The 25653-nt window shown below is 49.6% G+C and overlaps 1 protein-coding gene across 4 annotated transcripts; it reads right to left on the bottom strand.

The window, feature by feature from the left end:
• Positions 1–2600: 2600 nt before the first annotated feature.
• Positions 2601–25589, bottom strand: IL10RB (interleukin 10 receptor subunit beta). 4 transcript variants are annotated; one of them, XM_067739374.1, is made up of 7 exons: positions 24774–25589; positions 23384–23507; positions 20083–20240; positions 18674–18840; positions 14681–14828; positions 9930–10087; positions 2601–3431 (listed from the first exon to the last, which is right to left on the bottom strand). In XM_067739374.1, exons 1-7 carry the CDS (start codon positions 24976–24978, stop codon positions 3174–3176), a joined length of 1218 nt encoding a protein of 405 aa, XP_067595475.1. In that variant the 5' UTR covers positions 24979–25589; the 3' UTR covers positions 2601–3173. The 4 variants fall into 4 exon arrangements, with proteins under 4 accessions (XP_067595475.1, XP_067595476.1, XP_067595477.1 ...); XM_067739375.1 differs by having other exon boundaries at positions 18674–18774; XM_067739376.1 differs by lacking the exon at positions 24774–25589 and adding an exon at positions 23881–24755.
• Between the last annotated feature and the right edge of the window lie 64 nt (positions 25590–25653).

The following is a 25653-nucleotide window of genomic DNA, read 5'->3' as shown; positions in this document are numbered from 1 at the left end:
TCCTGGTTCACCTTCTACAGGGTAGCGGACGCTCGTTGGGATTTCAGATTTATGGGGAGGCCTCCTTTACGCCCCACCTCGAGTGAACCCAGAGCTTTGTCTTCCGTCTCCTGAGTCCTTGTGAGGGGCTGACATCTACAGGGTTTGTCAAATGCCCTCAAGGTGAAAGGTGGTACTTGACAAACTTCTCTAGGTTTCGGCCTCTGAATATTCCTTCCTTCCTTGCTAGGAAACATCTGAAGTGTTGTTTTTTTAAACATAACATCCAGCATTTTAGTTGACTTCATCTGAGGGTCAGGGAAATTGCCATCCTGCGGGACAAGGAAGTCTAGATGTAGTTCCCTAAGACTGCTGACATCTTGGGGGCCAAATGGTAGACATGTCTCCTTCTTATTCATCGTGCAGAGACATGAGCAGATTTCATCATTAAAGAGGCGATCAAGAGACACACGGAGTCATGAGGAGGATAGAATACGAGGGAGACCTCAGCAAACATCCATCAGTGGTGGGAGTTGGGGATGTATGCCGCGGGAGCGGGGGAGGCACTCAGACAGTGGACAGTGCATCTCTCAGTGTGGCTAGAGACCCTTGGTGGCTGAGATGCCTCTGATTCCACTCCCACAACACAAAATATGGGGCGGGCCAGGGCAGCACCTCGGGTCAGCTCCCGGCCCTGGAGGGTCTGTGCCTTTCCTCGCCCCCGTCCTAGCCGCACCGTGTCTCCCGCTCTTGGTAGGAGTTGTTACACCTGCAGTCTCCAGCTAGTCATTCTCAGGCTTCAGCTGGTCCCCCGAAGGCCTCCAGGATCTCCCAGCCCTGGGGGACAGGTGTTGCTAAAAATCCCTCTTCTGGGGAATCATGCAGAGATGTGATGACTCACTCCTGTCTTACTCCTGTGCCCGCCTGGGTGGGCTTTTAGGACTGGGAGATCCACATCCACTCTGTTTTGCTTTTGGAGGCCTGCTCGGGGTTTTAGTTTGCAAACACTGGAAACTGACTCTGGCTGATAGACGCAGGAAGCGAGTGTCTCAACCTGATCTTGGGGAGCTCACAGAATCTCGGGAAGGGTTGGAGGAAGAGCCTCGGGAGGACGCAGGCAGGAACAATGTCCAAATCAGACCTAGTCTGTTGCTGATGCTAGTTCCCCCTGGCTACTGGATGCTTCTACCAGAACCCCTGCCTCTACTGCTGCCCTGCACCCACCTCCCTATCTTCCAACTGAAAGCTGGGCTGGAGCCCCGGTTGTGTGCCTATAGTCCAGCAGCAAGGGCGCTGGAGAAGAGTAGGTGGCATTTTGAGCCCTTAAAAAGGGCTGGAGGGGCTTCCCTGCTGGCACAGTGGTTGGGAGTCCGCCTGCCGATGCAGGGGTCGCGGGTTCGTGCCCCGGTCCGGGAGGATCCCACATGCCGCGGAGCGGCTGGGCCCGTGAGCCATGGCCGCTGAGCCTGCGCGTCCGGAGCCTGTGCTCCGCAACGGGAGAGGCCATGGCAGTGAGAGGCCCGCGTACCGCAAAAAAAAAAAAAAGGCTGGAGATGAGCAGGTGGCATTTTGAGTCCCTTCACACTTGCCAAGATGGAGATTCCTCAAACATATGAAGAGGGGTTTAGGCAGGGACTGGATGAATAATGGGGTCTCTCCTTTCCTTCTCTCCCAAGTCAGATGCATCTACACGTGTACAACTTGACAGCGCTCCCTTCACACCTCCTTCAGGGAGGAAGAGCTGAACTGCGGAAGAGAATTAATTTCTCCCTTGTCATAAGACTAGCCCCAGATTACAATCAGGGGCGCTAAGAACCCAAAACATGGTGATCTCTCCTTCACATTATTGAAAGAAATTTAAAAATACTGAACGGGTCAACAAACTTCTGACCTTTTCCCCCATGTTGTCTCTTTTTAAAAATGTCAAATTATTTCAAATAGTGGTTTTTCTATTCTGGGGACTTTTTTTTTTTTTTTTTTTTTTGTGTGGTATGCGGGCCTCTCACTGTTGTGGCCTCTCCCGTTGCGGAGCACAGGCTCCGGACGCGCAGGCTCAGCGGCCATGGCTCACAGGCCCAGCCGCTCCGCGGCATGTGGGATCTTCCCGGACCGGGGCACGAACCCGCGTCCCCTGCATCGGCAGGCGGACTCTTAACCACTGCGCCACCAGGGAAGCCCTATTCTGGGGACTTTTGATGAATCTGCTTTATTTGTCTGCTAGGACATTTGTTGCTGACCGAGGTTTGTGAAGTCAGCCACACCCATGAGATTATGTAGCTGGTAAGGCCAGCTACCGTTTATTGAGTGACTGCTATGTGCTGGCACTGGGGTGGGCATTTTTCACCAAGTGTCACTAATCCTTACATCCCCAGGTACAGATGAGGAAACTGAGAGGTTACAGGCTAATAAGTGTCCAAGGTAGAATTCAAAGCCCAGGGCCTTCTATTCTCTGAAGCTTCCCAGATGCTGTCGGGCCCCTGCGCCTGGCACAGTCCCTGGCTGACAGCAGGCAGGGACTGAGGAACATCCGCTGAATCAATGAACATTAAAGATGGCACACGAGAGCCTGGTTGAATCTGACAATCACACAGATGTAGTGTCATTAAACGAACGCACACGGATTAAACGGAGAATAAGACTTTAATTGAGCACCAGCATTATATACATAAAATGTGTCCGCATAGAAAAATAAATCCAGTCGAAGTGTCCCTGAGAATCCACAAAGTCTGTGCTCTGTACATGTACAGTGTTTGCTGACGGTTACTTTTGAGTCGAGGCCATTTTTCACATCAGTCTATCGGCACTCTGGTCAGGTTTTACAGCATCTTGGTTTTTATTCCTCATTTTAAATATTTTTGTTTAAAAACTTGTTTTTCGTTTTGTTTGTTGGGCCGTGTGGCTTGTGGGACCTTAGTTCCCCGACCAGGGATTGAACCCAGGCCCCAGCAGTGAGAGTATTGAATCCTAACTACTGGACCACCAGGGAATTCCCTGGAACTTTTTTATATTGAGTGAGCACATGAGGCTGAAAATCACACCTTCAGTGGCTATTTTTTCAAATCATTAAGGCCTTTATAAGGTGGCTAGTTCCCAAGATGGAGTATTTGTGCCAAGCTCCTTGGTGGTGTGGACGTTGTCCCAGCGTCTGAGGTTCTCAATCCGGGGGTTACTCAGCTGGTCTCAGCCCTTGTTTGTCAGTTGCTCTGATCACCCTCAGAGGCAGGCGTGAGAAGGAGGGGGTCGCTGTGCCCGGCTGAGTGTGTGTCCTCCTTGGAGGTCAGCTCAGAGGACCCCTGCCCAGACAAGGTCCTAAGGCTGCAGCCCGCCCCAAGGTTCGGCTTGTGGCTTTCACACACTTCTGTGATGACGCTCAGTTTGTCAAAAACTTCATTCTCATCAGACAGTGGGAAGGAGAATAAGAGAAGTGTGCTGTGATGAGGGTGGTTCAGAAACTGCAAGAGAAAAAAAAGAGTTACTTATCAAATTTCCCCATTTCTTTTTCTGGGCTCACAGTTCTATACAGAACTCCTGGCTGGAAAACGCTGTTTTAAAAAAATGGGACAATAACAGTACGACACTTCCTCAAAACACTAAAAATAGAATTACCATATGATCCAGCAATTCCACTTCTGGGTATACGCCCATAAGAACTGAAAGCAGGGCCTCAGCTCTCTCTCTCTCTCTCTCTCTCTCTCTCTATATATATATATATATATACCCGTCTTCAGAGCAACATTATTCACAATAGACAAAGATGGAAGCGGTCCAAGGGCCCATCCATGGAGGACTGGATAAACAGAACGTGGTCTAGCCATACAACAGAATATTTTCTGCCTCAAAATGTAATGAAGCTGATACGTTACAACATGGGTGAACCTTACGCTAAGTGAAATATGCCAGACAGAAAAGGACAAATGGTGCGTGATTCCACTTACACGCGGTACCTAGACTAGGCAAATTCACAGACAGAAAGTGATGGTGGTGGCCGGGGCCAGGGGCAGAAGGGAGATGGGGAGGTTTTTCTATCGGATACAGTTTCTGCCTTGAAGATGAAAGGAGTCCTGTGACTGGAAGGTGGTGATGGTTGCACAACAATGTTAATGTACTTAATACCACTGAACTGGACGCTTAAAAGTGGGTAAGGTGGTAAATTTTATGTTATGTGTATTTTACCACAATTTAAAAAATGCGACAGTAAACCCGCATCTCATTTGCTGAGTGATCACAGGTCCCCCTCTGAGAGTTCCTCTTGTAAACCCAGAGGGAGACAGGATGGTCCCAGAGCTGTGGGGCTGATGCCGCCTGGGCATCCGTGCCTCTAGGAAGCTGGGATGCTGTGAGTACGGGGTAGATGTGTCTTGGAATAACAGCTAGTCTCCTGTGCGTCCTCAGGCTGAGCTGGGGGCCCTCTTTGGTGCTCCCCAGCAGCCTGTGTGTCCCTCTGTTTCAGCCAGCTCCGTGGCGTCCGGTGTGGCAGCCACTTGAAACCTGGCCGGTCTGGATCTACGTGTGCTGGAGGTGTAAAACACATACCTGATTTTGAAGACTTCGTATGAAAAAGAGAATGTAAATATTTCAACAATTGAAAAAAATAATTGAGTGCATGCTGAAATGATATTTGGGATATATTGGGTTGCATAAAATGTATTATTAATATTAATTTCCTCTGTTCCTTTTTACTTTAAAAATAACCGTGGCTACTAGCAAATTTAAAATCTATGTGCTTTGTTTCCATCTAGCCCGTTTTACGAACGATGACTCATGGTGTGTCCCTTCCAGCAGACGGGCTAGTTACAGACGGGAACCAGCGTCTAATCGTCCTTGTCACTCCAACACTTCAACCGTGAAGATGCCCATGTACGTTTCCTGAAATATCTGCCAAGTGCACATTCTCCACTTTTCATCCTTGTAGGTTCACCGAGGCTCTTAAATCTTCAGGACGAGGTGCAGAAACGTTCCTTAAAGCGTGGCATTCATTTTTAACTTCTTCCCCTCAGTTGGTTCCACTTTAAGGGGTCAGTTAAGCCTTCCAAAAGTAATTTCCATAGCTCAGCCCTGGGAGATGACTTAACCTAAATTCTACCCTCCCCCACCCCCACCAGCCAACCGAAGGGAAAGGCAGGGGTCAGGGATTTCGCCCAGGTCCGTTGTGCAAAGGCGGTAGCTGCGGAGAGGAGGGACCTCCCCAAAGGCTCGGGTCCAGTGGAGCCACGGGAACACACTGGAAGCTACCTTGACTCTCCTGGGAGACAGGAGAGGAGAGGACAAAGCAAGACGCGAAAGCGAAGGGCAGGCTGGTGGCAGGCTCAGAGTATCCGCGGTGGGTAAACCTCCCGATGGCTTTTTCAGCTAAACGTCTCCATCCCCAGCAAATCTCCCTCAACTCAAAATTAGCCTCTGGGCCAGGGTTAATGAATTCTCTGCATTTTGAGTCAAACTGGAGAATTTCATGATCTGAGGACCCTGATCTGCTCGTGGGTTCCTGGTGCTTCCTTCGCCCTCACTCCGCTGGCCCCTCTCCAGCCTCCCCTGCCCACCCATATTTCTCACTGGCCCACAGTCAAGTCTGCCAAGTCTTCTAGCCTGGGAGGCCAGAGCTCCTGCCATCTGACCCCTTAATTAAACTCGCCTCTGGCTTCGGTTCGCCTGGTCCCACACTGTCCCATCTGTCCTTTCCTGTCTGATGAGCCCCTCTGATGGTGAAGCCACAAGCAAAAAGCAGGTACACAGTTTGGCTTCCTCTCGGCTCCCCACGTACAGAACACCTCCTACGCTGAGCGAAGGGCCCGCCCGTGTGTCCTTCCTGCTGCGAACAGGCTTCTCAGAAGTGCACCTCTAGAAGACGCGCGTCTCATCCTGCTGCTGCCGCAGTCTCGCTGTCACTCTCGTTAGAAGGTTCTGGCCGCTCTGAGTCTCTTGCCTACAGTCACGCGGTCCACGTTCTATCCATGGCAGGAGCTGTGCTGCCCACACTTGTTCACTGGAGCTGAAACAGCTCCCAGCCAAGTCCCTGTCCAGGAACTGCCCTCCGCAGAAGAGAGCTGCCTTGTACGAGTCCTTCCCAGGGGCAGCCCGGACAATGGACTGGCTGGTGTGGGAACAAAGGCCTGACGTCAGTTACCACGACAACACATTAACAGGCCCAGGAAAGCAAGAAGTGGCAAGGCCTCCCTAAGAGACGCACTTCAGAGGGTGGGGGAGTCACCCTGTGAAGAGTCAGGGGCCTGTCACATCAGTTTTAGGGACCCCACGGAATAGGGAATGCCAGGACATCCTCTCCAAAGGAAGGGACCGTTATTGTGTCTTACCCGCCACCCCTGCCAGGGAAGCACGATGCGAGGTGGGCCTCTGGGTTCTGGGGGGGCAGCACATTCCACACCAGGAATATGGCTCCTGGTGTGAGTGATACAGAAGGCTGCCGGCTCTGAGGGGGCCTGGAGCAGGAAAGGGCCCCAAAGAGGGTACGGGCTTTGGAGCAAGCCGTCCTAGCCACACCTCACGCCGGCTGATGCTAGGGTATGGCCTCACCTCCCAGTGACATCTCAGCTGAACCCAGTGAACATGAAGAGGCCGTGAGAGCCGGCAGATCCTTGGAGGGTCTGCGGTGGGAAAAGAGGCTGAGTGGAGTTTATGGCAAATCCCAAGAGGAGCGTCACTGTGTGGCCACTACAGTTCTGAGGCCAGGCTGGCCACCTGCAGCCGAGAATTATACGCTGTTTGAAAACAGCTCTGGGAGTATTGGCCATGGGGACTTGGGAGAGACAGAGCCTTGGGCCACAGGACACCAGGTGACCGTGCCACCTAGAAGTGACCCTCACGAGGCCTGTCAGACACACCAGGTCCTGAGGTGGGGTCAGAGGCCACACGTGAAGGCGGCCCGGCCTCCCCTGCATCTACCCCTGCTGCACCAGTACATCTGCCTCTGTTCACACCATGACCGCGCCGGGGGATGGGTCCTCATGACCAGGAGAAGCGGGAAGAGGTCAAACGTGGCTCACAGGGAGGTCAGCGTGGCACACGGGCACAAACCAAAGATGGCCCACAGCTGCACTGGAGCCCCAACTGGGGGCCCTGATGGCAGTGGGGGGGAAGCTCCCAATAGGCAGAGCTCCGGGCCGTGCATCTGGTCATCCCCTTTGTGTGGAAAGAAAAGTGGTCCAAGATCAGGTACTCATGGAATCCGAGGCAGGGGCCGACGGCGAGGCTGGTGGTCAGGGGCCAGAGGAAGGGAAACTGGAAGGCCAGCACAAGGGAGTCCGGAAAGAGGCGCGTGGATGGACTGTGGGAGCGGCTCCAGGTGGGGAGGTCTCTGGACCACATATGAACTCCGAGACCCAGAGCGGGGCCCTCTGCCAGTGGAGCTCTGTCAGGCCTCAGCAGTGCCAGCCACGGCCCTGCAGGATAGGGACAGCCGATCATTCCCGAAACAGGTGTCAACTCCAGTCAGAGTACACTGGTGCCCCTTCCAGAGTCCATGCCTCAGAATGTGACTTTATTTGGAGATAGGTCTTTACAGAGGTACTCAAGTTAAAGGAGCTCTTTAGGGTGGGCCCTGATCTGATCTGAGGCGATTTGGACACAGATGGGAGAACGCCATGTGACGATGAAGGTGAGATGGGGGGACGCTTCTACAAACTAAGGAACCAAAGGTTGCCAGCAGCCACCAGCAGCCTGGGGAACGACCGGGAACGGCTTTTCCCTCACAGCCCTTGAAAGGAACTGACCCTGCTGACACCTGCATCTTGGGCTTCCAGCTTCCAGGAACTTGAGACAATACGTGTCTGCGGTTTAAGCCGCCTAGCGTGTGGTAATTCTGTTATGGTGGCCCGTGCTGACTGACACAGACCTCACATTACATCATGTCAGGCCATGGGACCCCATGACAGCAGAGGAGGCCAGGAGTGCAATACCCTGATGGTATTGCATGCGGGGCCACCCACCCAGCGTCTGCCAGCCTGGAAGGACGACGGCTGGCCCGCTGAAGGTACGGGGGGAGGGGGGGACTGGGAGTGGTACCAGCTTGGAGACGGTGCCCTGTGAGGACCAGCCATCGTCCTCCAGCACTGGGCACGCACTGAGAATCAATGACAGTGTGTGATAGTGTGTCCCCAAGAAGTAGAGTACAGGGGCTCAGGGACCGAGGGGTAGAAGTAGGAGTGGCCCTGCCTGCCATCACTCCCGCTGACCCACTTGGGGAACTGGTATCCACGCAATCTTAGGCTCTGTGAGCTCAGAGCAGGGGTCAGCAAGCTACGGCCCAGGGGCCGAAACCAGGTTTCTTTGTACGGCTCAGGAGTTAGGCATGGTTTTAGAGTTATAAGTGATGCCATGTAAGTGGTTACGTAAGTATCTACATAATATCTCAATCTTGGTCTCAAAGCCTAAAACAGTTACCATCCCAGCGGGGGACATTTCCACCAGGAGACACAGTAGGGATCCCATCGAACTTTAAGTGATAGCTGCCACCTCGTCATGCCAGGATCCTTGTGCCGAGAAACTAGCCAGCAAGGAAAGGAGTTGCCACAAGGGTCATCAGGAGGAGAAAAGGCTGCTGCTACGCGATGGGAGCACCCAGCTGGGTGATGGGGCACCTCATGGTATTGGGACTTCCCCTGCCCAATTCTGATGGCAAGTGGATAAGCACAAGTGCCCAGATTCCTGGGGTCCTGTGACCAGGGGCTCAGTCCTCGCAGAGCGGAGGGTCTGAGTCACCCCGTCAGGTCAGTAGCCTATGTCAGCAGCGGCTGGTCAGGGGAGAGGGGCCTCTAGAAGGAGAGCCGAGCAGCGGGTGTTACTTGTGCCCGTGGGACCAGCTGCAGTGATGGGACTGGATCCTGTTCCGTTAACCTTCCTCTTGTAACCTTGTAATCTAAGAGATCGACTTAGCTCCTCGAGAAGCTGCGCCCGTGGGTCCCGGTGGTTTATGGGGTGGGCTGGAGTGGACGCTGCAATGCGCCACCCAGATGTCCTTCAGGAAGGAGGAACTTGCTCCCCTGGCTGCTGGGAGTGGGGCTGCCTCCCCACTGAGCGTCTCCCCCAAGGTTCCCGGAGCTGAAGGAGCTGCCACATCTAGTTACACCTCCTTCCTGGGGGCACCCACACCCAGCCCAAGGGTAATGTGGGCCCCGGGCCCTCTAGCCTCAGCCCTGGACATCTCTACCACAGCCCCTTCAGGACTGGCATCGTATCCCTCATCCCATCCTGCTGCCCTCTCTCCCGCAGAGGTGTTACTCGCAAGGCTAGCTCCACTAAGACTTCTGAATGCAAATCTCCATTTTAGAGTCTGTTTCCTGGGGAATGAGACCAAAGACAGGATCATTTGGGGCTGAGCCTGGCACATTTTCATTTCTAAGTGTGAGAGTATAGGCAGGATGATTTCATTTCTTTAGGTCACTTCCGTCCTACAGTCTCTATCCAGGTACATCCTTTCTTCTTCCCAAACCTTTTGAAAATAGCTTTCTTGAAAAAAAAAAAAATTGCTTTCCTAAAGTCTCGGATACACATCCCGTAATTTCAGTTGCTCTCAGATGTCCCACAGCTGAAACCGCACTTGCCCCTCTTCCCATCCTCTGCCCATGGCTGTTCGCTGGCACTCAGCCTACAGTTTTCCCTCTCTCATCTTTTCTGCTCCGAGCTCTGCTTTATCTCTTCCTGTCCCAGGACCATCACCTTTGCTCCCTGATGACTTGGGGCTTGGGGAAGGGAAGGTCGGAGAAGGAACAACGTCCAGGTTGGAGGACGGGATTCGGAAAACAAACCTTTACCCTCTCCCGTAGGGCTGTTCCATGAGCTCAGACTTCCCTGGAGTGGCACCAGGGATGGGACCAGCGTGCAAGGTGCGTGTCATTCTCCAGGAAACCACGCTGTGCTGAGTTAGGCGGCCCTGACTTAGAAGGACAACTTCTGGTCAGCGTTTCCGAATCCACACCTGGCTCCATCCTGCTACCTACCTCTTTCAGGTGCTGTGGAAGAGAATTCCTCGGGGGGATGGCATGCTTGGCCTTCTTGTAAACGCACCGCAGCAAGACGAAGCAGCCAGTGAGCGTCAGGAGGGCGGTGCACACCGAGGCTCCCAGGACAACGGCCACGATCCAGGTGGGGGCGATTTCTGCAGGGACAAGGGGCTGGGTCATGTTCTTGTCAGGCACAGATTGGCTGACAGTGACCGAAACACTATTTTCACCATCACAATCCAATGGTAACCCCTGACCGTTGGGGGGACCCACACGTTTGTCTCGGAAGGCGTGAGGAGGAAACCCAGCAGCTGTTCGAGGACCCAGAGGTTTTCAAGTCTCACCCTTTCCTGTCTTCCTCCAAGCTGGGTTTCTGGCATGATTGCTGGTACACACACAAAAGCAGCGGCCGCAAGAACTCTGACCCACTTTACCTACTCACAGGGTAGCAATCAGCTCCCTGGTGGGGATAAAGCTCTTCTGCCTTGAAGCAGAAAACACGACTCCCTGGGCCCCAGAGCCCCGGTGAAACACACGCGCTACAGCGTTCTGAACTGAGAACTGCACAGATGACCCCACCTGATCCCCTGCACTCAGAGACCTCCCCCAACAGTGTGGTCGCCAGCAGCCCAAGGCTGAGCTCTGGGACCACCCAGCACCCCCTTGAGCTCCTCTCTGGAAAAACTCAAGGCTACCAAAGGAATTCACCTTTGTTCTGCCAACTCTTGACCTTCCTTTCTTAGTGCATTTTCACAAAAAGCTCGGGACTGTAAATCTTTCCTCTGTCCCTTTGGGACCTACATGTATCTCCTACAACCAAGGAGCGTCTTTCTCAAGGACCTGAAAGCCATTTCTTTGAAATGTCGTCATCGGGAAGGAGCGTGCCCCCGTCTAAGAGTTCCAGTGGGACCTACCCTGGCATGGCTGGTGACACTATGATGAACCCCTGGGGGACAGTGCCTGGGTCTCCTTGGGTCTCCAACCCAGACATTTGAGCATCTTAGACAAGGACATTCCACAGGCACACCTGGTTGATGGTGACAAAATTCAAAGGATGCTTTTGTGACTCACCAAGAGGGGGAAATGGGGAAGGAGAGCAGACACTGTTTTACACAGGCTGTGAATTGTGGGAGAATCTAGTGATCAACACCCTCTATATAAGGCTCTCTAACTTGTTTCAGTCTGTCTGATCATGCTGTCAGGTGGACTCCCTTTCTGTTTCACAGGGAAATCGTGCCTTTGCTTACCTATGGGATTAATCTGTAGGCAGTGGGCTTAGATATTACTTCCTTCCTGTCATTTACTAGCTGAGCAACTTTTGGCAAGTTACTTCACCTCTCTGGACCTTCATCTTCTGTCTCTGAAAGGGGAGAAGAGCCTTTCAATGCTCTCATTGAAAACTTGTGAGGTTTAAATGAGAGAACTATGTTTAAAAAAACCTAAAATGATGTTTGACAAAAGCAGATTTTCAGTGGGCTATACTTTTCCTTTCCTTTTTTTAAAAAAATTATTTATTTATTTATTTTTGGCTGCGTTGGGTCTTCGTTGCTGCACGCGGGTTTTCTCTAGTTGCGATGAGCGGGGGCTACTCTTCCTTGCGGTGTGCAGGCTTCTCATTGCGGTGGTTTCTCTTGCTGCGGAGCACGGGCTCTAGGCACTCGGGCTTCAGTAGTTGTGGCACGTGGGTTCAGTAGTTGTGGCACGCGGGCTCTAGAGCACAGGCTCAGTAGTTGTGGCACATGGGCTTAGTTGCTCCGTGGCATGTGATCTTCCCGGACCAGGGACCGAACCCATGTCCCCTGGATTGGCAGGCGGATTCTTAACCACTGAGCCACCAGGGAAGCCCTACTTTTCCTTTTCTTTTAAAAAATGTTTGGGGGCTTCCCTGGTGGCGCAGTGGTTGAGAGTCTGCCTGCCGATGCAGGGGACACAGGTTCGTGCCCTGGTCCGGGAGGATCCCACATACCGCAGAGTGGCTGGGCCTGTGAGCCATGGCCACTGGGCCTGTGCGTCCGGAGCCTGTGCTCCGCAACGGGAGAGGCCACAACAGTGAGAGGCCCGCGTACCGAAAAGAAAAAAAAAAAGTTTGGATTTTGTCAGTTAATAGGTGATCACTTAAGAGTCACGAAATATTTGAAATAGTTCTCTTTTAGGTCAAAGTGTGTGCCTCATGCCATGTTCCATGCCATAAACCTTAAGGAATATTTAAATGCATGATTTTAATAATGTCCTTATTAATAACAGCAATGACATCGAACCCACATTGCGGGCTCACTCTGTGCCTGGCGCTGTCCTGGGTGACACCCTTTGATTCCCCTCATTTTGCAGATGAGGCGGCCAAGGCACCAGGCAGTTCAGGATGCGCCCCACACCACTCATTACGTTGGAGTTCACAGCAGGGAAGGACGGGACACAGGACAACCGGGCATGTACTCAGGCCTGGGGAAAGCAGTTGGCAGGTGTTTAGAGGAAAGAGGGATGATTCCAAGGTCAGGGATGCTAGGGATTCCAGCTGGGTGAGGATCCCCAAAGCACAGAATTCTGATTCAAGCACAAATGATTCATGAAAGGAATAAAAAGATAAGCTCTTGTTATTTAACGGTGCTGTTGAGAGGCTTAGCCATGGCAGGAGGAACACAGGCAGGTCGACTCAGCCTCAGATAGAGGCGTGGCACTGGACAGGGAACTACAGAAAAAGAAAGGAGACTGACAGAGAATTCCCTCCAGAGAGACAGCAAGACTTTCCGTCTTCTATATGGCTCTGCATTCCTGAGAAAATGTGCTTAATATGATTGGAGAACAGCTTCGGATGGCACTGAAAAGATCACGTGCCTGGGTGAGGTGAAAGATTCCTAGATTCAGGCAAGTAATTCATGCATTTACAAAACGAAGGAAAAAAACCCAACAACAAGATTCAGGAAACTCCAGGCTGGAAAGCTGGATGTGATGTCCAGAAAAAAATACAGACATTCTGGAATGGATGGTTAAGTGGCTAATTACAAATACTTAAGAAAGATAAGGACAATCACAAAAAATAATAACATGAGGCCACCGAGAAGAAATTGGCTCAAAGCGGCTGCCTTTCCTGTTTTGGATAGGGTTACTTGTTGGTAAATTACGGCACATTATGGGCTGGTTTTTCCCAAGCTGTTTTCCTTGGAATGCTCATCCTCAAAAAAGATGTTGAAAGATCAAATATGCTAAAAATGCTAATATATAGGGTGACTTTTCTGAGAGAGAAATGCGGCGTACCATCATTTCCAAGCACATCCGACTACCGGGCTCTTGTTTTGAGAAATATCCCATAACCACTCATGGGACACGGTTGTGACAGTGCTGCACTTGGCACTGGGTGTCAATTTCAGGTCGTATTTGCCAAAGTCTTACATGGTGACTTTGTGGACAGTAAAACCAAACAGCTTACATAATAGTCCACTAGATTCAGATGGACTGGTGACCAGTAAGCAACTAGTTAGGCGGTCTAGAGGGAGGTATATCCTAGACACACCAACAGTTTAAACAACGAACTGGTAAGGATCCTGAACCTCCTACCAGCAAATCAGTTGACGAGACGAAGCAAAACAGGGAGAGAAATATGTTCAATGACAAAAACCAACATTCACGAAGAACCTGATAAGCTGAAATGATGAATCACTGTGACGGCAGCACTGCAGTTGCCTCAGAATGGCAGTGACACAGAAGATGAACAGTTTTACTCTCTCTCTGGAGGGAATTCTTCATTACGCTCCTTTGTATTTCTGTAGCCCCCAGATCAGCACCTTGCTTCCAGCAGGGCCTCCGTAAATGAAAATGGTCAGGAGCAGACCTGCGTGTATGCATCCTTTTGTGGTCTGAGCCGGCGGAACCTCTGGACATCTTTAAGTGACAAAAAGGCCCCAAAGGGCCTGACGTTTGTACACAGACATCTAGGCCACAAGTTTTTATCATTCTGTACGCCAATGCAATGCATCCGTACAAAATTACTCAGTGTCTAGGCCAACTGGTACCCTCCCCCTCCCTCTTTTCCTCCTTCCCTTCCTCCTTCCCCATGTTTTTTTCTTTAAGAAACACCAAGCGTGGAGGCACTCTGCTAGACACTGTGGTACACATCATATGTGGGGGACTGTGTTGAGGTCCTGAATTCACGAGGAACCCTAAAACCAGCTTGCTGAGGACAGTGAAGGGGTTTCCAAACTCTTCCCATCACGTGCCTGAAGGAACTGGAGATGCGCAGCCTCGCAAGGAAAGGCTTCTGGCGGGGGGTGTCAGGGCTCGACCTTGGCTGGGTGGGCTTGGGAGGACTGAGACTTGCTTCAGGGGGCCCAAGAGGACAGAACGAGCACACTGGAGGCGGACACGTGGAGGGAGACCTCAGCTCCCCGGACGGAAGGATCTCCCATCCATCCCTTTGGTCTAGGAGTGAACGAGCTGCCTCAGAAGGTGGGGTCTCCTTCCCAGCATGAGGCGGTCAGTCACGGCTGAACTGGGTGGGAGTTTGAGCTGGATGACGATCTCTAAGGAGCCTTCTGGCCCTCACACTCCTGGGGAGTCTCTAAAGCTACTTAAGATGCTCAGAGGAGGGACTTCCCTGGAGGTCCAGGGGTTAGGACTCCGTGCTTCCACATTAGGGGGCGTGGGTTTGATCCCTGGTCGGGGGGCTAATATCCCACAAGCTGCATGATGCCCTCCCTTCAGGAAAAAGATGCTCAGAGGAGACAGAACTGTAGACGGTGCATCTCGAGACTCACCGTCAGCGGTTGTTTGCTCACAGACAGGCTCACTCCACTCCCCGGTTTTGTTCCGATCAGGAAGAAACCCTCGAACTTGAACACAGTAAGTTGTCTGTGACTCAAGATTTCGGAGGACCTTGAAGTCATACTGACCAGTAACTGGAAACTAGTAACAGAGACAAAAATAAGAACATGCCTCAGCAGTGAAGGGACGTCATCTATTCTCCCCCGCCTCCCCGCCCCACTTACTCGTTATAATCTCTCCTTCAGGCTCAAAATAGGAGGATGAAGGAAGCAGGCGCTCCTCCTGGGTCGTCTCAGGGGCCCCGGAGACCATTCTGAGGTCGGGGTGGGCAGGGCAAGGACTGACCACGGTCCTGCCAAACCACCTCATGCCCTGAATTCTCCGGTTTAAATGACAAACAAGCCATCCCACTTCCTTTTTTAAAAAAAATAAACCAGTTGTATGGGTTGAATTTCGCCCCTCCCAAATTCGATGTTGAAGTCCTAACCCCTAGTACCTTCAAAAGTGACTTGGTTGGATAGAGGGTCTTTGTGGATGTAATCAACATAAATGAGGTCATTAGCGTGGGCCCCAATCCAATACGACTGGTGTCCTTATAAGGAGAAAATTTAGACACAGACGTGCACACAGAATGCCACGTAAGGATGAGGCAGGGATTGGGGTGATGCCTCTATATACTAAGGACCCAAAGATCGCCAGCACCCACCAGAAGCTGGGCGAGAGGCCTGGAACAGATCCTTCCTCATGGTCCTTAGAAGGAACCAATCCTGCTGACACTTTGATCTTGGACTTCCAGCCTCTAGAACCTTGAGAAAATACATTTCTGTTGTTTCATCCACCCAGTTTACAGTACTTTGTTAAAGCAGCCCTGGCAAATGAACACACCAGTCATCTACAGTAAGACTCAGTGTGATTTTCTGGTGTGTGAACACACCAGTCATCTACAGTAAGACTCAGTGTGATTTTCTAAGTCCAGAGCATGTTCCTGACAAGGCTGCCTGGGGGTCTCCTCTGAATCACTTCTCCATTCACGAACCTGAGCTGCCTGCCCCCAAGCGGCTCGACTCCCCTCGAGGGCACACCCCTCAGCCTAACTCTGGTGGGGGCGTCCCAGACTCATCTTAGTTTAATTTAAATATATCATAATTGATGATGTATTTCTGAATTTGAGAAACCAAAATAGTTTACAGTAAAATCAAGGGAATTCAAAGAGTACATACTGCCTGTATTTCCAGCATGGTTACAATTTCCTCACAGAAGGGCCTTATGAAAAATCTGTTACGTGAATAGGAGCTGCAATAGAAAGTGAGCACAGACTCTGTTTTTACTTTAGTAATTGGTTACTTTTCTTTGGGGGCTGGGCCTGCTGACAGCTTGATTCCTTTATTGTATAAGAAGCTAAGCTCACTGAAGGTGAGAATTGGATTTTACCAATTGAAAACATGAAGAGTACAGTATAACTTCTAATCATTAAAAGCAGAAATAAAAACAAAAAACCCCTGGCTTTCATTTCCAGGAACCCAATATTTCTAAAACCTTACAATGCATTTTTTTCAAGGCTAAACTCAGAGGTTGACATGTCAGAAGCATACATGGAAGAGGGTGGCACGGATGTGAGGGCTTTTCTAGCCTTTTTTCGCTTCTGGACAACTTCTGATTTTTTCTCACTTTCTCCCATCAGGAAGAAAGAATTTCTAAAAGCTTTTAATGCTCTTAGCTCGGCGACCTAATATGGCACTCTCTCAGAGACACCTGCATTCTAAAAGGGAACCATTTAATCTTATTTCTTTCGGGCTGCTGTAACAATACCAATGACTGGGTGGTTTATCAACATTTACTTCCCACAGTTTTGGAGGCTGGGAAGTCCAAGGTCAAGGCACTGGCAGATCTGGTGTCTGAGGAAGGCCTGCTTCCTGGTCCATAGCTGGGTCTTCTCAGGAGTCCTCACATGGTGGAAGGGGCAAGGGAGCTCTCTGGGGCCTCCTTTATAAGGGCACTAATCCCATTCACAAGGGCTCCACCTTTATGACCTAATCACCTCTCAAAGGCTCCACTTCCTACTACCATCACATTGGGGATTAGGTTTCAAAGTATGAATTTGCAGGGGAGTGTGGGTGGGGTGGGGAGAGGGGGAAGGGAACACAAACGCTGAGTCTACAGCACGTATAAACTGGTAAAGGTGACCCTGCAGGCACAGTGAGGGAGGCACTGGGGAGCAGGCAGCCTTTCCAACACTCCGTGTGTCACACCAAAGTCTTCCACACTGCAGGCAGAGTGAAGGCACAAATATGTAACCATATGCCTGTCCTGAGGGCATATTCTAGGTAAGAAGCTAAAGAGATAAACTGGGTTTTGAATTTCATGCCTGGGGCAGGAGGCACTCAGGCCTGGTAACTGTGGAATCTGATCCTTAATCACAGTAGGCTGCAACCTCCAGGAGTTACCTTCGTACCCCAGACTTTGGCAGGGACACTTGCATTTGATAAGTGACCATAAAACTTTCTGTGTTGCTTCCTAGGCACACAAATCCTGGGGCCTTGACTATAAGCAAAATCATCTATTCTGTGAAGAAGGCAGATACCCTGCGTCAGTTAACGAAGCATTTTTAAAAACTGAAGTATAGTTGATATACAATATCTTATTGGTTTCAGGTGTGCAACATAGTGATCTGACATTTATATACATTGCGAATTGATCACAACAGAGCATTTTTGGGGGAGGGAGATTAACTTGAGATTTTTGGGGGGCTACATAGTATGTAGATATAAATTTAATTACATCATTCTTCAGACAATATGCATGGGTGGCCCTTTCTTCCCAAACGCTTGAGAATCAGTGATAAAATCAACATTTAATGCAGAGGAGATAACATACGCATAACTTAACTTACATAAAATATACGTAAGTTAGTTTAGGACCACAGATGGCATTCAGCTCAGAAGCACTAAGTGTAAGAGTTGAACAAAGATGAATGAAAATAGTCTTGACACGTCTACACAAGGGCACGGGAACCTCACGTATTGACCATACCCATTGTTCAGGTAATGGGACAAGCTTACTTTTTTCATTATGTCATTAAATTCCTCAACAATCCTATAAAGTAGGTTATTATTCCCACTTTATTAACGAAGTGGATTATATGCTCATTTTGCAGACCTGAGAAGCTGAGGTCAAGAATGTGACTAGAGTCACACAATGGCAGGGGCAACGTTCCAACAGGATCTTTCCACTCCCAGCCCATGTTGTGAAAGGCACTGTCCCTGGAAGAGGAGGAAAGCAATGGGGAAAAGTGGGGTCAGTCCAGTAAAATGTGACACCCACCATTCATCCAGGGCGGGGGCTGCCCTGGACACGGACTTGATTATTCTGTGGTGTACTGGGGCCTCATGCCATGCAACAGTAGACATTCACTGATCACCTGACTCCGCTGACTCCAAGTTCCACCAGCCAACAGCTGAGTCAGCTCTGCCTTCTTAGGCAACTTCCCTTTGGGGAGAGAAAGGCCTGAGCTCCTGCACCAGCACCCAGGAAGTCTGCTCTGTGCATTGCCCTTGTGGAATGGGAAGCATGACCTGACATACCGGCCATCCCCCACAATGGGAAGCTTCTGGAGCTCAAAGGACCAGGCCTGAGATCCTCTGGACCAGTGGTCCCCAACCTTTTTGGTACCAGGCACCGGTTTCGTGGAAGACAATTTTTCCAAGGACCAGGGGCAGGGGGGTGGTTTCGGGATGATTTATTTATTGTGCAGTTTATTTATTTATTCATTTATTGTGCAGTTCATTTCTATTATTGTGCAGTTTATTTCTATTATTATTACATCAGCTCCACCTCAGATCATCAGGCATTAGATCCTGGGGCTGGTCCCCAACAGACCCCTGCTCTGGACCATAAGGTGCTGTCACCTGGCAAAGCCTCCCTCCGACCAACATTGAGCAAAGGAGAGGGAGCTTACATCTGCAATGCATGTGATTCGCCGTGCTTACCTTTTCGTCTGAGCCATTTTTCCAATATTGCACATGATAAGTCCACGAGTTATAAATATTCCTCATGGTCCATGTTTCAGGTTCATTCTTAATTTTCGGGGCTAAGAAACGCATATGTAAAGAATTAGCAAGTGCTTCTACTTGGATTCTGGGAGGTCCGATAATGGCTAAGTATGAGAACAAAGCAAAATGACAATCAAAATTCACATGTTAAAAACATCAACATTTACTTTTCGTAACTGGGCAGACCAACTGGGCTACTGAAGTACTCTGCCCTGTGATACACTGCTGAGGTGATGCTGACAGACGTGGCTAAGGAGGATTCTTGGATTTTGTTTCTTAAAAAAAAAAAATCTATTAATCTTTGCCTTCATTAATCAGGTTTAGTCCATTTATGTTTACTGTGATTTGATATATTTGGAATTATTCCAACTACATTACTTTGTGTTTTCTGTAAAGAGTCCCATTTTTTATTTTTTAATTCCTCTCCTCTTTTTTTCTTTCTGTTGGGTTGAATCTTCTTTATTTCCATTGTTGGGTTGGAAGCAACAGATGGTATTTCTATTTTTAGTGTTGAACCTATATAATTAAACCACTTTCCAGCAAATACATTTTCCAACAAAGTCTGAAACTAGATCTTCCCAGACCAGGGCTTGAACCCATGTCCCCTGCATTGGCAGGCAGATTCTTAACCACTGCGCCACCAGGGAAGTCCTGGGCAATCCTTCTAATGCATTTCTCGATCTGCTCTTTGGAGGGCTGCACTTGAGTTCTGTTCATGAGATTCTTCTCCTCCTTATTCTCTCAATTGCTATCTGGTGGTTTAATTAGTTTTCAATTCCTGATGTTCTAATGATGTTCATTTTATGACCTCTGGTGGGTCCCCATGACCTTCCGGCTCTAACCTGGGAATACTTTTTCAATGCCGACCAGCCAGCCTGACCCAACCCATCTGCCATCAGCTGTATCCGTCCCTCTGTCCTTCATCCCGGGCCAGCTGGTCTTTCTGTCTCTACACCCGCCTAAAATCAGTCTTTATTTTTCTGCTGATTGCATCACATTTCTTTAAGTCATGATTCCAAACTGACTTCCTCCTCCAAAATTCAACACACAAATCCTTCTAGTTTTTCTCATTAACAGCGCTGGCTCCAACTCGTTTTTACCCTCGAGGCATTAAAGTCATCAAATTTATATTTAATTATCTTATTGCTTTATGCCTATCCTGTCCTATCTCTCCCACAAACTTCTTTAAGGCCACAGCCCTTTTTATTACATTCCCTAAGCCCCTTGTGCAAGGCCATCCACTTGGTGGGCACTCAAAGAACTCTTGCTGACGGGCCAACCAAGGGGGAAATGAAATCAAGGCAAGATGATGACATAACAACAAAATCAAAACCAAGATGGCTTACTGTCATCCACAGGACAGAAGGTGATGTTTATCCAGTCTGAATGCTCGTCTTCAAATTGAGCCCTGACCCTCAAGGTGTGGTCACCGTACTTGGAAAGACTTGAGAAATCACATTCCGTCAAGACAGTACTTGTGCATATATCTTGGAATTTCCTGTAACTACAAAATCAGAAGAAATCATGAGAGTTCTACCCTCAGTCGCTCTGAGGCTGACTGATGCTTTATTCTTCTGCTACCAAAGGATAATGGAGGATAACGTGAGGAGAATAAAGCAAATTCTTTACTGTCAATTTCAAAGAATACTATGTATCGTTCACACGAGCATTTTCCAAACTGTGCTCCATGGAACCTTAATGATCCTTGAGGTATCATAAGACATTTCAAAAACAGTCCATCCCACAGTCAAACAATTTGGGGCAAAAACTGGGTGAGACATGAACAGGTGTCTGTCTTCACAACAGAACTGCTCAGAGACTTTCATATCCTAGTAAAATGTGTCTTTCCAAAAAGGGGTTGAGTATTCAACATATTTGACCAAGAAAGCTGCCTTCTTTAACTATGTATTTCTGAAACTTGTGGGGCATGGTTTGTGAAATGTTGATATTCACAGATTAGCCAAAATAAGTGTATCATAATGATTTCAAATAATGTCTTGTAAGTGACTATTGTTCAGTTACGCTGGAAAAATTATAAAATTCGTTGACCTCAGATCTCCAGCCCTGGCACCAACCCCTGAAGGGAGGGTGGCAGAAACATGAAGTGGAAGGAAAGGAATGTTTGAGAATACCTACCAGGTACGTGTAACTTAACCTCACAACAGCCAAAGGAGCTATAATTAGCTCCGCCTGAGGTAAGGAAATCCAGGCTCTGGTCTTGCAAAAAGTATGAATCTTGTCTGACTGGCACCTTCCTGTCTTTGTGCCAAAACCAATCTGGCTACTCTAAGAGGTAATAATGAAGATGACGGTGATAACAATAATAACAGCCAACACTTGTCAAGCACGTAGGTGTCAGGTGGGGCACTGATTTTGCAGTATTATCTCATTGAATTTTCACAACCCCAGGAGGGCGGAAGTGACATCACTCCTATTTTATAGGTGAGGCCCAGGTGTAGAGAGCCTAAGACGCTCCCCCATGGGGCTTGGGTCTGCTTGACTTCAGAGCCCATTGCCTCAGGCACCACTCCACAGTCCACGGCACTCTTAGGAGGCAGAGATAATTGGGCTTATGCTATTTCACTGTCTGCTTTTTTCACTTAATAGACCACAAACATTTCTCTAATCAATCAAGTCTCCGTGGCTGCCTAACATCCCATCGTTGGGGAAATCCAAGGGTCATTTCATGAAGGGGGTTTTCTCACATGCGGCCATTTCTTTCCATGCATTTAAACTAATGCATGAATTGGGTGGAACACAGGAGTATTGCAAGAGTTGTTCTGCAATAACTTCCGTTTCACTAGGTCATTTTTATTGCACCTACAGATATTTTTCTTCCCATTAAGTAGCTAATAGGATCTATTCCCCATATTTACATCTAATTGTTTTAGATGTTTCCATATTCAAATCACCAAGCCATCCTCTGAAGTTCCCTCCACCACCGGCCAGCCCTACCCAATGTACACATACAACAAGAATTTGTACTGTGCAACTGCTCAGGTTAAATTCTAATCAAACCTTTTCCAGAGCCACAGAAGGGTAATCAGATTTTTCAGGATCAAATTTCTTCCACACCCAGCACGTCTTTTGTTTTCCCCAGCACAGGCCATGCTTGGTCTGCAAGTCTATGCTGAGGAGACCTGGAACCCAGGTATCCATTCTTGGTTATTGGGAGCTCTCATCTAAAAGACAAACACCTAAAACCAAACGCCTCTACTCCAATGGCAAAGAAGCAAAGAACAGAACAACAAGAAATAAGCCACAGGGGAGAGGGTCAGACAGAGAGGGAAGCTCATTTTCCACAGTGAAATCCCTAGAGCTATCAAGACAGAGTGGAGAAAACACAGACGAAATTATAAAACCAGTCAGTGCTAGAAAATACACCGCAGGAGAAAAATAAATCTCAGAATGATGCTTATTAATTAAGTCCTTGGGGAAACTGACAAAACTGGAATATGGCCTTAAAGGACTGTATCATTGGTGAAGCTACCAAATCTTGATAACTGTACCACAGCGATGTGAAAGGTTATCCTTGCTCTCATGAAGTACACAATGAAATATCAAGGGGCAAAAGCAAGAAAATGTGGCGAACCTTAAAAATTGGTGAATATAGGCTCTTTGAAAGTTCTTTGTATTATACTTGAAATTTTGAAATGTTTTGTTACCTGGGAATTATTTCGAACTAAAAAGTTTAAAAAAAATGTAAACGAGGATTATCTTATTCATCTTTCTCCTTCTTCTCTGACTTAGCAGGCCTTGGATATGTTTGTAAAATAAAGGCCGGGGGGGAGGAGTGTGGGATCCACGGCATCTGAGACCCCCAATTCCTCCCTCCTCACTGAAGGAGCTGTCTGCCTTTGACGAAGTTTCTGAGTCACACGGGAAGCAGGTGTGCGGCTCACTGGCCTTTGGCTTCCTGTTGCTGTCTGCACCTGGCACAAAGGTGCGTCATCTGCACTCCAGCCTGTGGTGTACAGTGGCAGGCTGCCAAAGGAGGGCTGGCGACAGGCTGGGCAGGTCCTGGGAGGTCAGAACACCACTGAGGCAACCGTGGTTGGTGATACCCTTCCTTCACAAGCGTCTGCCCAGCAGCTGTCTTACATTCAATTTCAGAGTAACTGAGTGCTCACTATGCAAATGACCTGCACCTCCCCAGTACTGGGTGTGCAGTTTATAACCTACTGGAGGGGGTCGGCGGTAAGCGAGCCAGGGGCTTCCTGCCTGCTTTGAATACCTCAGTTTTCTTGGATGGCTTCCACTGTTGACTTCTAGCAATACTACTCTAATAACTGGAAGATGGTCACCACTGGCATTTGTCTCTTAGAAAACATTCATAGTGACAAGCCCGATATGTTCACATTGCGGTAGGCTGCCACTGTGGCCGATGACACTCGCCATCTCCATGATAAAATGTCTGTCACACCATGAACCATCACAAGAAAAAGGAAAAAGGAGTTTACTTGTCTGTTTTCAGAGAACAGCGCTTTCACAAGAATTTCTGGGACAGAAAGAAGAAGGCCAGGAGAGAGGCTCCCCCTGGGCTGTCAAGGTCACTGGGGTGACAGCAGTCAGACTCTCTCCTTGGTCTGGCCCAGTGACCAGCCCAGCCAAAGCCACCATCCTCTGACAAGAGCACCCCAGACTTACCTTTGGTACTGAGCTGTGAAAGTCAGGTTCCCCTTGGGAAAAGCAGGCGACTCCCACTGTAGAATGTTCCTGAAATTAACTGAATTCATTCTGACATTTTCAGGAGGTGGCACCATTCCTAATGCTGTAAAAATAAAGGGGAAAAAGTTGGCAACTCTCTTCCTCTAAAAGGCTGTCCAAGAAAATAACCATATCCCATACTCAGGTCTTCCCTATGGCTCCAAGTCTTCAAATGCGCATGTGGGTGAAGGAGAGACATGCTTCAGCTGTGCTGAGGAGTCTAGATTGTATCTGAAGAGAAGAAATTGCTAAGGGGAGGAGGATAGTAAGAGTGAAGTGGGGATGGCTGAGGGTGACCTGGATTTGGGTGGTGGTAGAAAGGTGTGAAGGGGTGGGTAGATGGATTTTAGGTATATTTCCAGAGGTTTAAAATCTAGGTTTCCTAATACATTTGGTGTGAAGAAGTAGATGTTAATATCCACTCCTGGCTTAAGTACCTGATGGTCTGACTGGAGCTGGGGACAGGGAAATCAGGAGTCCCAGTTGAGAATTTGCATTAGGTTTGAGATGTGAAGGATACGTAAGTCGGTATATCAGAGACAGCTGGATGAATGAGCCTGGGGCACAGAATATAGATCTGGGCTAGAGACAGAAATAGTTGTTAAACTTTTTAATAGAAAACGCCAAACATACACAAAAGTACAGAGAAGAGTATATTAAACCGCCACCGGCCCATCACCCAACTAATGCCAACAGATATAAATTTGAGAGTCGTGAGCCCATAGCTGGTATTTAATGCTAGAGTTCTGCTGATACCCCCCAAAAGGGATACTGTAGGGGAAGGAGAGAAGAGGACTCGGGCATGAACTTGGCTGTATGGAGATCTGGTAGAGGGGGAGGATCCCAAATAGAAACAGGCTGGTTGGTAGGAGGGAAACCGGAGAGCAAGGTACCCTGGAAGGCCAGGGATGAGTTCATCAGAAAGGAAGGAGGGATCCATAGTGCTGTTTGAACCTCGGCTAGCAATTTAGAGCGGGACAGGAAGGGTTTCACTGGATTTAGAACTCAGAAACAATAGAGCTGCAGAGTTGAGGGGCAGAATTCAGATCTTGGGGTGCTGGGGACTTAGTGGGAGGCCCTGACGGCCCGCCCAGGCACTTAGTCACTTTGAGTGCGCCTCTGGGGTCCGCTCAGGGGTCGTCTTTGGGGCCATCGCTGCCCGACGTCGTAGCCGAGCCTCCTGGTTCCCGAGCGCACCTCGGGTCGGGACGCAGCGCCAAGGCGGGGCCGGGTCTCCGCGCAGGTAGCCCGGCTTGGGAAGCGCGCTGGGCGCGCGATTGAGCCGACACTCCGGAGAATGCCCGGCGTCCCCTCCCCGCAGACCCCTCACCTGACACCAGGAGGCAGCCGCCCAGCCAGCTCCGGAGGCTCTGCGCCATGGTCGCGCATGGAGCCCGGGAGGGCGCTCGGGGGGGCCGCGGGCAGCCACCGGGCACCGGGGTACGCGCCCCTACGCCCGCTTCCGCGCCAGCGTAGGGAGCCTCGCTACCCCCGCCCCGAGGCTGCTTCCGGGAACCGGCGGGGCGGGGCGACATGAAGCCCCGCCCCTGCCTCGGACCCCGCCCCCGCGCGCCAGTCTCTAGAGACCGCTGTCACCCGATTGGCAGATTGGCAGGGGCAGGTGCAGAGGTGGAAGGGCACTATCCTCCTCCAGGTGAGTGGAAAACGGATTGTAAAACAGATTGCAAAACTGTGCGTGCCATGTCCCTATTACCTTAAATGCATGCTTTGAAAGGAGTCGCAAGTTAAATAAATACACTCCAACGCCAACCCAGAGGTGATATCTGGATGGTGGTGGTTTACACCATGCAGTATTCCCCAAGTTTTCTCCAGAGAACAGGCACGGCCTCTGTAACCCCTCTCACCGCAAATAAACTGATTTTAAAGCACTCCATTAGCAAATCCAGTTTGAGAGGGTCTTCTTTACCGTAACTCCCCCCTCCCCCCAGGGATAAGCAACAACACAAAGCCAAGTCATTTCTTTGTCAATAATCGTTTCTCTCACAACACTGCTGAGAAAGGCCTAATTTCCTCTTTTTCAGCTCTGCAGTGGTGAGGTTGGAAAACCCAGAGCAGGGTAAGTACCAGGGGGTGTAAGACACTGCCTGACGTCTGTCGCTAAAACACCTCACATGAACTTGAACGCAGGGAGGGAGAATGTGCCTTTGGCCCCCATAGGCCACTGCACAGAGTTGGAGGGAGTTTTGTGC

This window comes from Pseudorca crassidens, chromosome 5 (genome assembly GCF_039906515.1).
Source record: "Pseudorca crassidens isolate mPseCra1 chromosome 5, mPseCra1.hap1, whole genome shotgun sequence".
Taxonomy (NCBI): domain Eukaryota; kingdom Metazoa; phylum Chordata; class Mammalia; order Artiodactyla; family Delphinidae; genus Pseudorca; species Pseudorca crassidens.
This window is presented reverse-complemented; position numbering and strand designations above follow the sequence as displayed.

Coding starts and splice junctions, on each gene's coding strand:
- IL10RB (XM_067739374.1), bottom strand. CDS start 24,978: ATGTCGCCCCGCCCCGCCGGTTCCCGGAAGCAGCCTCGGGGCGGGGGT. Junction 23,508..24,773: donor CGGCTGCCTCCTGGTGTCAG/GTGAGGGGTCTG, acceptor TTATTTTTACAG/CATTAGGAATGGTGCCACCT. Junction 3,432..9,929: donor TTCCACAGCACCTGAAAGAG/GTAGGTAGCAGG, acceptor TTTCTCTTGCAG/TTTCTGAACCACCCTCATCA.